The 16,792-nt window shown below is 35.7% G+C and overlaps 1 protein-coding gene across 1 annotated transcript in view; it reads left to right on the top strand.

Annotated features, from left to right (window-relative positions):
* Positions 1 to 16,792, top strand: part of TMPRSS15 (transmembrane serine protease 15) — a 56,558-nt gene extending 39,766 nt beyond the window's left edge. The window contains exons 20-28 of the mRNA XM_085318882.1: positions 461 to 571; positions 3,241 to 3,373; positions 6,649 to 6,744; positions 10,666 to 10,715; positions 11,172 to 11,346; positions 13,525 to 13,706; positions 13,947 to 14,042; positions 14,941 to 15,080; positions 16,637 to 16,792. Of these exons, the coding sequence (XP_085175008.1) occupies positions 461 to 571; positions 3,241 to 3,373; positions 6,649 to 6,744; positions 10,666 to 10,715; positions 11,172 to 11,346; positions 13,525 to 13,706; positions 13,947 to 14,042; positions 14,941 to 15,080; positions 16,637 to 16,792 (1,139 nt within the window). The remainder of the gene's footprint in view (positions 1 to 460; positions 572 to 3,240; positions 3,374 to 6,648; positions 6,745 to 10,665; positions 10,716 to 11,171; positions 11,347 to 13,524; positions 13,707 to 13,946; positions 14,043 to 14,940; positions 15,081 to 16,636) is intronic.

Genomic DNA, 16,792 nt, shown 5'->3' with positions numbered 1-16,792 from the left:
TAGATCACATCCTCCAAAAGAGAATAATGTATATGGTAACTGATTAATGTTTGTAATATGGTCTATCTTGTATCTTTAAAAATTTGATCTTTAATGTGCTAAGGGTCTGGGAAAAGTTATGGTTTAAAATATTTGAGCAGTAATGTTTCTGCTCCCAGCTGTTTCCCTGCTGAAAGAATTATGTTTGTGATTGTAACAAGGACCTGCAATTAGACCCTTCACTTGGACAGGTAATTCTGCAGAAGAAAAAGAAAAAGCAGTATATGTTCACAGATAATGGGAAAGGGAAAAGGGAAAAGGGGAAAAGGAAAAGAGGAAGGGGAAGGGAATCACAACAGGAAAGGAAAGGTTCTGGGTACTATCCACTCAATTTTTCCTTCAGGTGAACTGGAAGATCTCCACAGAACATGAACCTTGAACAATAATTATGGTTTCATCTTCATTTCATTTTTTATTTCAGGAGCTTGTGAATCTGAGGAGTATCGCTGTGGTAGTGGGAAGTGTATACCATTACATAATCTTTGTGATAACCTCATCCAGTGTGAAGATGGATCCGATGAAGAAGAGTGTGGTAAGGTTTCCTTCACACAAAGAAAAGGAGTACGAGAGTGCTTGGTAGAAATTACGTAGGAATATAGCTATGCAACTTCAGCTGGTGTAAACTACTGCAGCTGCATGCAAGTCATACCAATTTAGACAGCAATGCCTGGCTGATCTTGTCTGGGAGGAAAAACAAAGTCAGTTCTTTGAGACAATGCAGGAAAGCCAGTGGAGATCTCTGGGAAAGGTAGGAAGTTCCTCTGTGCTTAAAACTATGGCTTCTTATAGTGGCCTGTCCAAGCCTCAAAATTAGTTAAAAACTCATTAATGTTCTCTGTTTGTGTCCCTATCATATTCCAAAATTCTATCACTTTCTGCTATATGTGAGTTTCACAGCAATATGAGTGCTACAGTATATGGTAGAGAGTAACATTCTCCTTGTTGGAAACTCCCAACTGATCCTGGGCCTGTGAAACTGAGCTGCAGCCTGTCTGGACTCTCGCTCACACAGGCATTGATGTAGAGCAAGGGATGGCAGAGCTGCAAAAGCCTCATCTGCTGCTCACAGTGGACGTGGACGTGCAGGTTTCTATGACAAGGAGAGCAACAGCTGCTGTTGCGTAGCCATCTGGTAAAACGATTCTTTCCAAAATTTTAAATGTACGGTATATGCTTTATTTCACATAACATAGAAGTAATGCCCCCTAAACAATAATTTAAATATAAAACCAGTGKTAATAGCATGTTGGTCCTAGCAGAGAAATTAAACTGCTGTTTCTGATAAAGTGCTGTTCTGACAACGCACTATGGAGCACTAATGGGAGAGTTAAAAGCAGGCTTTTAGGCTCGGATACAACATTATGTTCTTTTGTTTTAAAGAGGACATTCAAGGATCAAGTACATTCTTGGATGTGTGCTGGCAGTTCTCAYTGATCTCAACATCTTTTTTACACACATACACTTTCACACACAAGTATATGTATATCAGAAGGCACAGGTTCATTCTTCCAATTGGCGCAGGTAGCTGTTTTGTTTCACATGTATTCTGCCTTTAGAAATGCATAGAAAAAAAATCAGCTGCTTCTTAAGCAAAGAAGATCTGGAGAGGATTTTTCTGCCATTGTTAAAGAAGATACAGATACAGTAACCATCACCTACATTAATATTAAATATATTTTCCCAAAGATTTTGCCATGGATTGTCTAGTACTTCATAACAAATTACTTCACACTAAAGGGTTGGAAAAATTTTTAAAAAAAAAAAAAAAAAAAAAAAAAACAGTTAAACCAAAAAATGTGCTGAACCAATCTAAGTCTCAGAATGAAATGAAAATTTAATTATATACCCTCACACTGAGTCTTTTCAGTGTCCAAAATTATTACTCATTTTCCTGAAACCCATTTCAATTTCTCATGAGATGTGGCAATATAAAGTAGGCAAACTGCCATTTGCAACTACTCTGACTTCTGAAACTTCCCAGGAACTTCAAAGAAAAGGTCTAGGATATCTCATCCTGTGCAGAATTCTGCAATATATGACATTTGAGTTAAACAGTTGTTAAGATTTCGTGTTAAGATTCAAGCTTCTCTCATTGCTTACTGACATCTCAAAAGCAAGTCACCAGTGCATCTGGAGRAGAACATGGATCCGATAAGGAGAAAGGAAAATGATATCTTCAAGGAGAAGATAGGCAAGGTGTCAAAAGTAAATTGGAGAAATCTTGACAGTGCAAGCAATTCTCAGATCATTCAATACTGCTCCAAAATTCCTCATAGCTGAGRCTTCCTATCTATTGAAGAGGCATTCTCAAAAATATAATTATTTTTACTATAGTGTGTGACCTTTATTTCTGTGGAAATATTTTGATAGAAAAAGGTTTTCTGGACAGCTTATTTTTCATTTGTGCCACCAGTAAATTAAAATCCTTTTTTTCTACCCCATCACTCCTTGTTTATATTAGCAATAACCTGAAATGTAGCTTGACTCCTGAGTCATAGGAGTGATTCTGTTGTCTTCTGTTGACCTTCTGGTCAGACTTCCTTAGTCACTATCCCAACAGCATAAATTTTTTCACAAAATACTCAATGAATTCATAATAAATCATTGAAATATTTCCTTATTTTTGTTCTGAATATTTTGTTTTGGAAGAAGTTTTGATAAAAAGATTGATTTACAGGGCGATTTTTTTAAAAACTAAAGCTGCAAAGAAAGCAAATGTTGACTAAGATCCCATAACAATAGGAATTGGAAAATCCATTTTTTCTTGATATTTACTTCCTCTTCAATCTATATTATTAAACTTCSTGTAGCTAAATCTTCACATAGTAGGTGGAAATAACATAATGCTTGCTAAGATGAAACCTTGGTTAGAAAAAATGAGAAATTTACTGCTTTACTGAAGCAGCTGAAGTGTCTATTTGTGAGACAYCTGCAAAATACAGGCTATAAAGCTCTCCTGTAGCAGAAATATAGGAGGAGATAACCATAGCATTTCCTTCCTGGGAGGCTGCAAGATCCTTGAGACWCTCAGTTTTTTATTCCCTATCATATTTTAACTTTTTTTGTTCTTTGCTGGCATTAATAAATATGTCTATATTATATTTATGTGGGGTTTGATGGTGGTGGTGGTGGGGTTGTTTGTTTATTTGTTGTTATTTTAAACTACCTACCTAAAATGCTTATGTCCATTTTGGTCTACAGTGCGATTGCTTAATGGTTCTGTAAGCACCCAAGGGCTGATACAGGTCAGGACTGGGAAGACGTGGAGCCTGGTATGTGCAGATAATTGGAATGAACAGATTTCAGACAATGTTTGCCAGCTGCTGGGGCAAGAGTGAGTRCATTTGTCTTCGTAACTTGTTTGCAGCTTTGTTAAGTCTGTGCATTTGTGTTTTCCTGATTGTTTCACTAGTGTCTTTACCATGCAGAAAGCTATATATATACTTTTCCATGGTAAAGTGGAGTGCTTGGTCTACTAACATATTTTTAAGTATCACAATGCCTAAGATTAAAGCTGGAGGAAACAACACCTTGGCTGCTCTTCTATCTTATTAAAGTTCRTTTCAGGTAAATTCAAGATAACCACTTGGGTATTCTGCAGTTGAGCTCCCAGTATGTTTCATATCTGTCATTAGACCTGATCTGTCGAGATAAGAAACTAATTTTCTCTTAAGGTATGGCAAGGGGAGGGAAATTCTATCAGGAGAAGCATATGATTGAAAAAAAACAAAACAAAACAACAAATTTAGCTTCAGTCAGCATGCAGCAAGATTTTCAGGAAAAAAGCGAGGAGGGTTGGGTGAAGAAGTGGCGTCTTTTAGCATCTATGGCAAAATTTATGGCCCCAATCCTGACCTTACTTACACTGTATGCAGCTTCACTGCCATCCACTGAATAACAAATGATTTTCCTACAGTGCTGAGGTTTTTAGAGGATGTCACTCATCCAAGTAATAATCAAATGAAAGCCTTAGCTTGCAATTTATTATTTTGGTCTCCAACCAAAGTAGGATGCCTGAAAATGCCTTTCTGATAAATTAATTATAGAAATAAACAGTTAAAAGGACTYAGAAAAATACTCAAATGTTATTTAAAAATATTTTTAATCATTAGATGATAGAATGTATGCTATTTTATTTTTTTCTCTTCAGTTAGGTATTGTATTTATTACATTTCAGATACCTGCACGTACAAAGAGTGATTATAATTTACATATGTAGTTATCTCATTTGTGATGSATATAAGGACATAAAAAGTATGACTAATGGTCCCTCTAGTCAAATATCCTGTACTTTACTGGCTGATAGTCTTCTTCCTTTCCTTCCTTCTCCTCTTTTCCCACTCCCCCTTTCTTCTATTCCTTCTGGAGACTGCTTATTTCTTGGTCTGATTATTTAATTTACATTTTTACATTTCATAGGCCTCAATGAGCTTTGTCTTCCATGATATTTTCYTTTAACTTTAACTTACTCATGCTTTTGTCTCCATAACATTCTGTGGTAATATATTCAGAGTTTGTCTCTAGAAACTAGTCAAATATACTAATTAAAAAAACTCTCTCACTAAGATAAGTTTTCTGTATTAGTTCTTTCTGATTCCATTGTTCAGTTTATTACATCTTCCCATTGCTAAGAGAAAGTATTTCTGAACCTAAGTTGTGTCACATTCTCTTATCCTCGGAACAATTCTTGTTTTGGATCCTACAGAGTRGCATAAAATTCTCCTGCTTTTCTACAGAGATAACTTTATTAGACTGTACTCCCTTTCTGGAAAAAAAAAGTGAGAATGAGAGAAAAACTAGACAGAAACCACCGTATCTTTTTGTGTAAGCCATTAGTCAGGTACAATACAGTAAATGTTTTCCCTCACTGCTGACCTGTTTCATATTTATGTATTCACACAGAATAATTATCTAGAATCATGCATTATCAGATGAAGAAGCTAAGGTTCATCTAGGATGATTTACTTTTGCTGCTAATTTCTTATATATTTGCTAGTTTCATTTACTGTTCAATTTATGAAAAAGATTTAAATAGTAAGTCCTGTAGCTATCCTGAGTATTTATTTAGCTGGGCTAGAAAGTTTAATGTTCAATACAGGTTCTAATGAATTGCACATCTGAATCTTTTGTTTCTATTTTTCAAATATGTGACTGCTGCATTTGTGATATGTGCCAACAAGAAGCACATCTAGAAGGATGTCCATGTGTTCATCTCTGACATGTAGATTAGGCAAATTATTTACAAATATTCTCAATCTGAGCAAGRTACAGAAATGGGTGCAATTCAGAAACCTGAATGAGAACCTTTTGCTCACCCTGCTGTGTAATTTTGTGTATCTGATGACAGTGCCAAAATCTAGCTTCTTCTRTGAGTATTGTTAGCATTACTTTTCCTTAAACTACCAGAAAGTCAGAYGGAGAAAAATGTTTGTTATCCTATGTTGAGCTCCCCATTGAGCTTTTTGCCATTTTAGTGGTCTAGCTTGATACATGTTTATTTCTCTAGAACTGGAACCAGCTCTGGGAAGCTGATCTGACCCATTCCTCAGTCATACTTTGCAGTTTTCTCATACTCAAAAGTCCAACGAGGACTGTTAGTTTAGGACATTAGTTTCATYCCTGCATTCTGGTTCATGAACTCACAAAATTCTTGAAAAGGAAAGGAGTTAATTGGAGTATGATTTCTTGTTTGAAATGCCAAAGGAATTAGGTTTTCATTCCCCCACAAATAGTCAGTAGTAACTACAGGCCCAACTCTCTGAGACACAAAAGAAAATCCTTACTTTGACTCTCAGACAGACTCTCCAGTTTGTTGAGAAGATCACCAATGTGGTCTTCTGCCCATATACCTCTGTAGAGTAACAAACTTACTTATTTAAGATTATTAAGTAAAATCTGGCTACTGTGCAGGTTGAATGGAATGAGGGGTGTCCAGTGCCTAGGTTAGCCTTTTCTTAAAGGCATTTTTATCACAACTTGAGAAATTTCTAAAAATCATGTTCATTAACAGAAGTCAAATATACTTTAGGACTTGGCCCATTGTGTTAATGTTTTTTTTTCCTTTCAAAATGATAAGGGTCTAGATTATTACAGGTAAAAGCTATCAAAATATAACATTATAATTCCCCCATTTAAAAAATAAGTGTTGTTTGACTGTTGATCAGTTCTAGCAAAAATGATCTTCTCAGAATATTTTTATCATAGATGCACTTAATCTGTGTTGAATGTCCCCCTGAATCAAGGAAAATAGAAAGGCTGTAACACTGATTTTCTGAACCGATAGAACAAGCCATTGTCATTAATAAACTATCTCCCAGAAAAGCACATGATTACTTGAGCTTACAGAAATGCTTAACCCTCATCATTTACCAATATATTAATTAAAAGAGTAGCAGATTGATTTTGCAGTCACTCAGAGATTTTGGCAACCTCCATTTGTATATGCTTCATCAAATCAAACTAAGAAAATAAATGAATCCAATGAAAATATCAAAGATATTCTCAAAAAAGGGCTTTAGATTTTATTTCAAAATGTTAGGGAAGCTAATAAAGTGACTATGGTTATAGACATGGTCTCTAAAACTATGCATGTGTGTCTTTTACTTCTAGGGATACAAATATATCGTCAGCTGTATTATTCACTGGAGATGGGCCATTTGTCAATGTCACCAAAGCGGTTAACCAGAGCCTAATATTTACACAAAGGTAGGTAGAGTGACGTTTCTTCCTCATACTAAGGATAGCTTTAAGCATGGCGATGATCGTTTTTATAATAATTTCCAGCTCAAGTTCATTTGAAAGGYAACATCCATTATATAAGGTCTAGACTATTTACATACCTAGGTTTTATTCTCCATCTGCTGCTGAATTTTGTGTATCACTGGGCAGCTTAGTCTTCCCCCTTCTGTTCTTGCTGATTTTGTCTACTGTAAATTTGAGACAGGTACTTGCTACATTTTCATGTATTCAGTATTTATGATTTCAGTACTATATTTTGTGAAGTCTTCATACATTTACTGTGTAAAAGAGAAATACTGTTATTTTTACAGAGCATTTCTATCCAGAGATCTCTGAATTATGTCCACTTTGCAGATGGAGAAWTGAGAGGAAAAAAGTCTTCTGTCCCTAGTGTGTCTCAGATTCAATGTAAATACTTCACTAAAATAATGAAAGCACGTGAGATGGAATCAATCCAAAACAAGGATGAGAGAACAGAAAAAAATGTAAAACCAAATTAAAAAACAAAAGGAGAATGCCTCCTTCTTCTCTCAAAAAAAAAAAAAATTTTTTTTCATTTTTTAATTTTATTTTTTTAAAAAACAAAAGGAGCATGCCTCCTTCTCCTGCTCTCAAAAAAAAAAAAAAAACTTTTTCTCATTTTCTCATTTGATTTTTACTTTCTTATTGTATAATTTCATTCATATTAACATTTTAGGTATGTTTATGTTTTTTTATTTTTTATATAAACATTTTTAATTTATATAAAAATATACRTATGARATTATATTAAATTTATATAAAATTTTTACATACATTTAATAAATTGACTTTGGTTTATGTATATGTAACATACAATTGCATCTATGTAACCTATGTTACATTTTATATATATATATACACAAATATAAATACATATATATGTACTTAAGCATCAATAGAGGAATTAAATGAAGATGGAGTGGCATTTGCCCATAGCTGTGTTGCAGTTACCACACTATGTTCCCTCCATGATCAGTAGAAAAAAATTGGCACTTCCAAATTGTCATTCATGTGAACTTTGCTGGAATGAGATGAATCACACTTTATACTCCCATTGATTTTATTGATACACACTTCCTATAGCACAAGCCTCAGGTAACTAATCCATATACGGATATTTAGACAAATGAATCCCACCTGCATACATCTTTTAGATTTATCTCCACACTTTGAATTGAATCATTCGATGAGATGATCCTCAGAATGCATTAGATTATATTCTGATCTCTCTCAGTCCAAATAACACCTGAAGTGGTTCTGAAGAAGTGTACAAACTAGCAGTGTATCTTGCAGATTAACTGTAAATGTAATATTTCCAAAAGGTTATTTCTCAGGAAATCCTGGGATTTACAGTATACCTCTAAAAGGAGAAAGATTCACCATCATTGAATACAACTATATATAATGACTTAAATTACTGTCTTTCTTTTTATAAAATGGCTTACTATGAACATTTTTCTGTAATCCTACCAAACCACTGATGGAGAAAACCACTGCATAATTGCTAAAATGCTGAAACCTTGTTGAGGATGACAGGAGTCCATTTTCTTTCTGGTGTCCTTTTGTGAAAAATATCAGAGAGTAGCTGGAGAAGATTCTTAAATGGTTATGCTGTATTTTATCTACTTTAAAAAAAAGATCCATTTTATGTTCTAATTATACTATGTTATTCCCAAACATTTATCATTCTCACTAATGATGAAAGAGTCTTAGAGCAAGGGAATAGCATTGCAAGCTATTTTTCTTTTTTTTTTCTTAAATACATGTCTAAGCAAGGATTACCACAAGAGATCTTAAAGAGCAACTATGATTCAAAGATGTCTTCTATTAATATCTATTAAACACTAAAAAGTGATTAATTGCAGAGGAAATGGAAGAAGTTCATTCATCTTGATTGTATTCCCGTTACAGAAATAGATTTCTTATATCATTTTTCATCTGGGCAGTTGATAGGGATCATTTTACAGGGTGACACCATTACAGCTTCACACACATTTGCTGTTCATATTCTGATTGAGAGGAAGATCACACAGATTTGCTAATTACAAAAAAATCGTTAACTGGTACTCAAGCTATACAAGGTGTTTCTCATARGGCCTTTGGTCTTTATTCAAACGTAGCTACCACTGAAGGAAATAAGAGCACGGATAATATGACTTGAAAGTTGTGGTGCAGAGTCAGCATAATTATTCTTCTCTGATGCCCTTAGTTAATGTATTTCTTGGCAGGATAGCTTCTTGGGCAAAATCCTGCCTTGAAGAGATATGTGAGCAAAGTCCACATGCATAACTGCATTCTGCTAATCTGCCCCAGCTGCTCCAGATTTCTGCCTACTTTCTTGGTAGAAGACAGCAGGCAGCGGGGCACAGAGGACTGATATTCAGCATGTGCAGTACCTTTRTTGCCTTATGGACTGTCCTGGGCTGACCAAGAGGCAGCCGAGGACTCGTGAACTGAAGAGCAGGCAAGGAAGTGTTTTGCAGACTGAAAGCTCACTCCAAAAAGAAGAAATAGTAGAARACCACAGAGTAACTTCTACTAAAGCAATCAGGAGGTGCTGATATGGGAGAAGGATGGTCATTACATGCAACTCCCCTTCATGGTAAAAAGAATAGGGATCAAGGAGCTAGTATCATGTACCACTGACCACCCTTTTCAAAYCAACAGAGAAAGCTTGGTGAGGATTTAGTTCCTGTAAATTTTGTGAAGAAGATGGTAATGGCTTCCTAYGATTTTATGCATTTCTGGTTGTCCTCCTTGATTGGAGGGAGGAATCTCCTGGTTGTCTAGTTCACTGCAAAAGGGGCACTTTCATGAAGTCAATACAGAACCAAATGCAAATGATGATAGAATTTGGTTTCTACTTTGTAAATTATAGACTTAAAATTATGCCTCTATCACGAAGTGGAGAATGGCTATTTAAGGCCACGGAGGGCTGGAGGCATACCCTACCGTCCTACCATCACAATCCACTTCTGATTTGGGGGGGGGGGCAGTTCCCACCTCCCGTTCTTYTAGCACCACTATGGCATTGTGAAAATGCTAGGTCATACCATATYATTTCCCTCAAAACAGATGTCAAATTCTAATGTAAAAGTAGAGAGGAATGCTTTATACTACATTAAATTATATTTACATAATCATTTTCTCTTTCTCCGTTTAAAAATTATACGGAAACACTTTTTTTTTCTCTGATATATTTCTGTATACATCTGCACAATCACTGTCCCCAGTGTTCAGATTCATTACAAGGTATGAAGATACCTCTGGGTATTGGAAATGCTGGAGTAGTTTTGATACATGGTCTCTTGCTCTTTAGACTCTGACTTTATATCTCTGCTAAGTAATTCCCAAACCTCTATATGCAGCTATTTATTTTACAGGACACTGTAGTTTGGTGAAAAGATACACTGCTACCAAAATAACCTTTTTTAAAAAAAAATTCTTTGGTTACACTGATATCTAGTGATAAGTTATTGAAAACATCGCAAAAGGTAGAAAAAATGTCATATCCAGTTACAATTTTCCTGAGAATCTACTGTATGCAGATGACTCATGTCCCTAAAACACAAGTGGAGTCTTGGAGTCTGCTTTTATTTCCTTAGTATACACAATGTAAGCATCCATTTATTTAAAAAGTATAGTATTATATAAAATATGATGTTGTGCATTTATTATTAAAATATAATTCAAATATAGAGGACTATAACCAAAATACAATATTTAACATTTTGATACTGATAGAGTAAATTGATGAAATTATATATATATACACACATATATTTTTATAAATAAATATATATATTTGACAGACATTGTGTGACCTAGTGTACAGATACTTGTGATTTAATTGTGCTTTCATTTTAGAGAATATTGTTTGAACAATCTGGTGATTCATCTGCAATGTAACATGAAACGTAAGTACATATATGCTGAGATCGTTTCACAGAGAAATCAAACTGTTCGGTCCATAAGCCCTAATGTTATAATTTGAATTGAAAGGTTAGGGAATGAATTATAACTATACACATAATAATATAAACACAGGAAAAATTACAATCTTCACTTGTTTCTAGGGCTCAAATATAGGCTGGAGATGGGTCTAGACTGAAAATATATATCCAAAATCCAGAAAGTCTGAGGAAATAATACATCTAAATCCAAGTTATAAATTTACCAAGTTCCGGATTTTACCTGTAAAATGTCRAACTTTTCTCCGCAATAGTAGTAGTTGTGAATAGCAGGTCAGGAATTACAAAGCATTTTTCCAAGAATACTGATTAGTCTGACAAAACATATTATCTCTCCCTACAAATCTACAAATCTTGATTTTTTTTTTTTTTTTTTTTGTTTGTTTGTTTGTTGTACTTCAGCTTGTGGAAAACGCCTTGTAACGCAGACCAGCGCAACAAGGATCGTAGGTGGAAGCGATGCCAAAATCGGGGCTTGGCCTTGGGTGGTGTCACTGCTTTATAATCTCAGCCCCSTGTGTGGAGCTTCCCTCGTCAGTGACGAATGGCTGGTGTCAGCAGCGCACTGCGTGTATGGGTACGTTCGTTTTATCCTTAAGCTAACACGTCCTGGGCCTCCCACAAAATGCAAGTCTCCAAATCGCGGATATTTGTCAGTAAAGCAGAGGACACTTCTACGGGAYCATGCAGTGGAGAGCCCCGCGTTCACCAGGCTCCTGTGCCCTTCCACCTCTTCGGAGYGCTGGATTTGCACTTTAAACCGCCGATGTCAAACAGTGGCATAGTTCGTGATTTTTCAAGTTAAAACAATGCTAGTTTTCAACTAACATTAAAAAAATATATATTTTCAGGTTTGAAAATGAGTTTCTTAATGGTTCAAAAAAAGTCATCATAAAAATGTTTTCGATCGGATTGTCCACCAGCAGCCAATAACTACAGAAAATATAAATGAGCAACAGTTTTCAGAGCACCAGTCTAGAAGGCACTAAAGGGGAAAACCAGCCTAAGTAATGAACATCCTTAAAAGCGAACAGAGGGGAAAAGGGAATGTTTTAAAGGGTTTTTTTTTTTGTTTGTTTGTTTACTTTTGAATGAAATTAATATAATTCCATAAGCGCCTGTTTCTCTCTACTGACCATAGGGTRTCTTGCCAAAAACCTGAGATAGTCATGTAACTTCCATGCCATGTCTTTTCCTTTTAAGAATGATGATGAAACTTTTGTTTTACAGGCAAGTTTGTTAAGGAGATGACAGATTATGTGTAATTTGTGATACTGATATAAGTAGTTAACCATTAACTCAGTGTTTAGTTACTGTGCTTCGATTCACATGTGGAACTCAGCTAAAGGCTCTTTACTTGATGATAACCCCTTAATCTTTASTTTAAAGCACAGAATTATGGAAACCATCTTCTGTCAATGAAAGATTACACTTTAAATATATGGTATCAATACTGTGCATTAGCACGTTACTTGTAATTAATGTGGGACTCTATAGTTGAATCTCTGCCAATGATGTAAAAGATGACCTCATATCTCGTAAAGGTAAATTCAGTGTTGCCTGTTCCTCCTTTTCACTTAGAAAGATTGATCAAGATTATTTACTGAGCCTAACTGGAGTGAATCTTGATTTATTTGCATAGATCAGGTAATACAGAATATCCTCTAGATGGTGTTAGCTGCACCATTCAAGAAGACACCTGGAAAATGGAAGGGCAAAAAAGAAATGCTAATATTGAAAATTGTAATATAGTTTTCATTATAAATAACTAAGTAATATAATGCAGTGGAGCTGTGCCAATGTGTCAGTGCTCCCTTACTTCATGGCAGGAACTATATTCCATACCCAGCCATAGAACGAGGAGGATCAAGCCCTGTTACCCTGCACACAGTAAATCCACCACTGTCTTGGTACTTCCTTTTCTTTACTTCCTTSGTATTCCTTTTCTGTACTATTTTCACTTAAATTTAATTTTATTATCCTGACTTCACTAGAGCTTTCCCTAAGAGAAGGCTTAGAGTTTCTCCCTTAATTCTAAGCATTAAACTTAAATGCTCCAAATTTATACCACGATACCAAGATAACCTCTTGAAGTCAAACTAAGAGATCAGCAGAAACCAAGTCAGTACAACAATCAGGTTGAATAAATTTTTTGAAAATATGAACTTGCTTATTAAAAATTGGCAAATGGCTAAGTTCTCTAACTTAAATATAGCCTCAGACCAGCATGCATAGCTCAGCAATAAATGTGGATTGTGTCATAATTTGTCTTAACACCCCTTTTTCAATTTAGATAAAATATTAAGAAAACCAATTATCTGAGTCTATGAGCTGCAGCATTTGGAACTGCATTGTAGATCTATTACTCTTTAGATAGTCCATGATAATTTTCAAACTGGGGCCAATATTAATTGCAAGGTAGGCATTCAGCTGTATTCTCTCCAGTGTTTAAAAAGCCATAGTAATTTAGCTAATGTCTTTTCCTCYACTGCACTACTGTCTGATTAATTCTTTATAAATAATGCATTATAAGCTTAACATTTAAATCAACCACATATTTCTACAGTGTTTAATTGTTGAAGACAGTAGTCTATCACAAAATTGTAAGTATATCCACTACATTCTYCTATTTATTACAAAAGAATGTGCAAATGCTATACATTACCATGAGGTTAAAGATTAACATTTTGCCTAACACATTTTTCAAAACTTTCATTAATCATTGATAATTGTAAATATTCTTTGCAACTCCTAGGAGRCATTTAAAACTATCTCCGTGGAAAGCAGTTCTCGGCTTGCATGACCAACTGAATAGGACATATCCTTCAACGGTACTTCAAGACATTGATCAAATAATTATAAACCCTCATTATAATAAGCGTACAAAAGACAACGATATTGCGATGATGCACCTTCAAAACAAAGTCCAATATACAGGTAAATGATTTGGTATTCTCCTATATAACAGACTTACTCTGTTGTACAAAACTCTACGTACAAGAGGATGATGGGACGGCTGTACTTTTTTATAATCGAATCATTCTGGAGTCCATCCAGTACTTCCCGAATGTTTTCCCTGAAAAGCGGGTTTGAATCAATGCACATTTTCCTTTATGACTTCATAAAACCTGAATTCAGGAAAGAGGTTGAAATTGATTGCTTATTTCTCATTTGCAGACTACATACAACCTATCTGCTTACCAGAAAAAAGTCAAGAGTTTTCACCAGGAATTTACTGCTCCATTGCTGGCTGGGGTAGAATTGTGAACCAAGGTGGGTAGTCTGCTTGGCAAATTAAGAAAATGAGGGAAAACCTGCTCCTGTTCCACAGGGGTTGCTAAGGTTAACAGGTTAGGGATATCCTCCTSCATACAAAAGTTAGGTAACCATCCCCTGCCACCTTTCTACCCTAAAGCTAGAGACTGAAGCTATAACATATTTATTAGAAAAAATACATATATTTAAGGTCATTAAATTATGGGGGAAAAAAAAGTCTCGTTGCATCTCCTTTTAATTTGTTAGGATGMCTGTTTTTCTCAATATGAAATATATTTCCAGTTGCACGGGGAGGAGGTGGGAGACTAATGTTTTTATGTGCAAATGACTTCCCAGAAAAGTCGGCGTACTGACTACACTGAAATGTATGTTCTGTTCATGTATCACACACTTGGGATTTGGAGTCACTGCTAAATAATAAACATGTCATTTAAGTTCCACAGATGCTTGTACACATTTGCTTCCACTTTTTTCAGAGTAAAATTACGTTTGGATCATTGGGCAGAAATTAATAACAGAAGTTCTTATAAAAAACTGAATTACCTAAAGTTCTACAATGGATAGTGATGAAATATTGGCCCATCCAAATTCCTAAGCCCTTAGCCCTTAGATCTCTCCACAGTAAGTTCATAGTCATTGATTTTAGTAACCTTAATTTAATTATAACCAGATTCAGTCCCATTACAGAAATGAAAGACAGGATTCAGTCAGTGCGCACCATTTAATCAGTGACTGTATTACAGTGGTATAAACTAGAAGAACACAGGAGGGAGACAGGGCTTCCTGCTGTTCTGTAACATCCCTAGAATTTTAGAGTAAGAACAAAATTACTGCTGTTCTTAGTATCCTGTACRTATTTACTGCAGTGGTTAAATGTACTCTGTATTTTCATCAGGTTCTCCATCAAATACATTGCAAGAAGCAGAAATCCCTCTCATTACAAATGAAAAATGCCAGCAACAGATGCCAGAATATAATATTACTGAGAATATGATATGTGCGGGCTATGACGAAGGAGGAGTAGATTCCTGTCAGGTAAATATAGGCAAATCATTTCCACTGCCGGCATACAACACATCTAATTACCAAAAAAACTGCTCACTGGTCCTCTGATCATTAAAATTCAGGCAGTCACTGTCTGTGAATATAGTTTCTACTCCAGATGTTCTACTAATTTTATACTTTATCAGGATACACAAAAATCTATTTTGTATCTTCTTGWCATAAACAACCATGGAGGGATATAAATCAGAGTACTGGAGATTTTCTGCACTAATTTGAAGAATTACTTCTGATAATTCCATGGGGAAAAGAGGAACATGTTTATGGAAAAGCAGGATACAGAGGAATAAGCAGATCCAAGTCTCAGAAATACCTCAGGCAGGGCAAGAGAGAGACCAATGATGCTTTTCCCCTAAATTTGCAGGCTCCAAAAGCCTTTTGYGAGTGGATGCCACAATATTTTGGAAAGGGTGCCCTTCTGCATTGCTCTCATAGGCTGCTTCCTGAGCATCTAGCTTGTGTCCGTTCTAGCTCTGCTATAGCACTGYGTCTCCACGAGGACGCCGTCACTGTTGGCAGTCACGTTAACTTTGCTTCCAGCAGTGCGGAGTCTATGGTACTGAGAGCGACTGATTCTCCTAAAGTCTGATTTGGAGAATTCTTAGGTAATTGCATTTGTCTTACCCCCCGCAACTCTAAACGTTTGTCAAGTGCAGTGATTTGGGCTAGTTTAGTCCACRGTCCAGGAAGACGAGTGTATGCAAGGCTACTTTCACTCGCCATATAGAGTACAAGTGACCACTCACCTATRAGCAGAGGAACAAGTGAGTCCTGACAGTGCTTCAGCCTTTAGGCTGCTGTCACAGCCTCTGAACTTTTGTGGATGCCCTCGAGTCATGGCCAAAAGCATTTTAATGGCTGAATCCTCACAGAACTCTTCTGTGGCCAAATGAAGACAAATATATTAATAGTTATACTAACTCACTCCTGAATAGACAGAAAAAAACTAGTTACTGTTTTCTTCTGAAAACACCACATTCAAGGTCACTCGGGATGTGCAAAGTACCAAATTTGGTCTCCAAAACTCTCCTGGAGTCAYGTAATTGCTAAGCGATTGAGAAGAAGGAGGAGGAAGATACCTCATCTTCTATCAGTCTTGCCCTCTTTTTTTTCTCTGAATTTGAAATTGCAAAAAATTTGGAGTGACATAGAATAGAATTATATTTTGGGTAAATAAATTTAGCTAAAAGAAATCCTACATGTTTACTCAGGCTCTGTGAAAGATGAAGGGCTAAATTAAGAGTAGTAAGTAAAAAGAAATGATTTGAAACCCAATCTTGTACTGAAAGATCAGTAAGAGCTTAAGATCATATCCTGAAGAAGAAAAGGGGAGGGGGGATAAAAAAGGAAATGGATCRTTTTAAAGCTTCTCAATATTAAAGAATTTGTACTGATCTTACTTCCACTGCCCAAGGCATACCGGATGCAGTGAGTAAGATGAAGCACCAACAAGAACAAAACACAATACACAACAAGCTTGTTTGAAAGCAGACACTGTTCACTTTTAACTTTTGAATTCCATATTGCAGGGAGATTCAGGTGGCCCTCTAATGCTTGAAGATGAAAACAAGTGGGTTTTGGTAGGTGTGACATCATTTGGCTATCAGTGTGCACTTCCCCAACGACCAGGAGTGTATACTCGAGTCACCAGGTTTGTGGACTGGATCAGAAAAATCATCCATTAG

The sequence above is a fragment of the Rhea americana genome, unplaced genomic scaffold (assembly GCF_003343005.1).
Source record: "Rhea americana isolate MKP2758 unplaced genomic scaffold, rheAme1 scaffold_56, whole genome shotgun sequence".
Taxonomy (NCBI): Eukaryota; Metazoa; Chordata; class Aves; order Rheiformes; family Rheidae; genus Rhea; species Rhea americana.
Note: the sequence above shows the minus strand (reverse complement) of the source record. Positions and strands in the feature narration are given on the sequence as shown.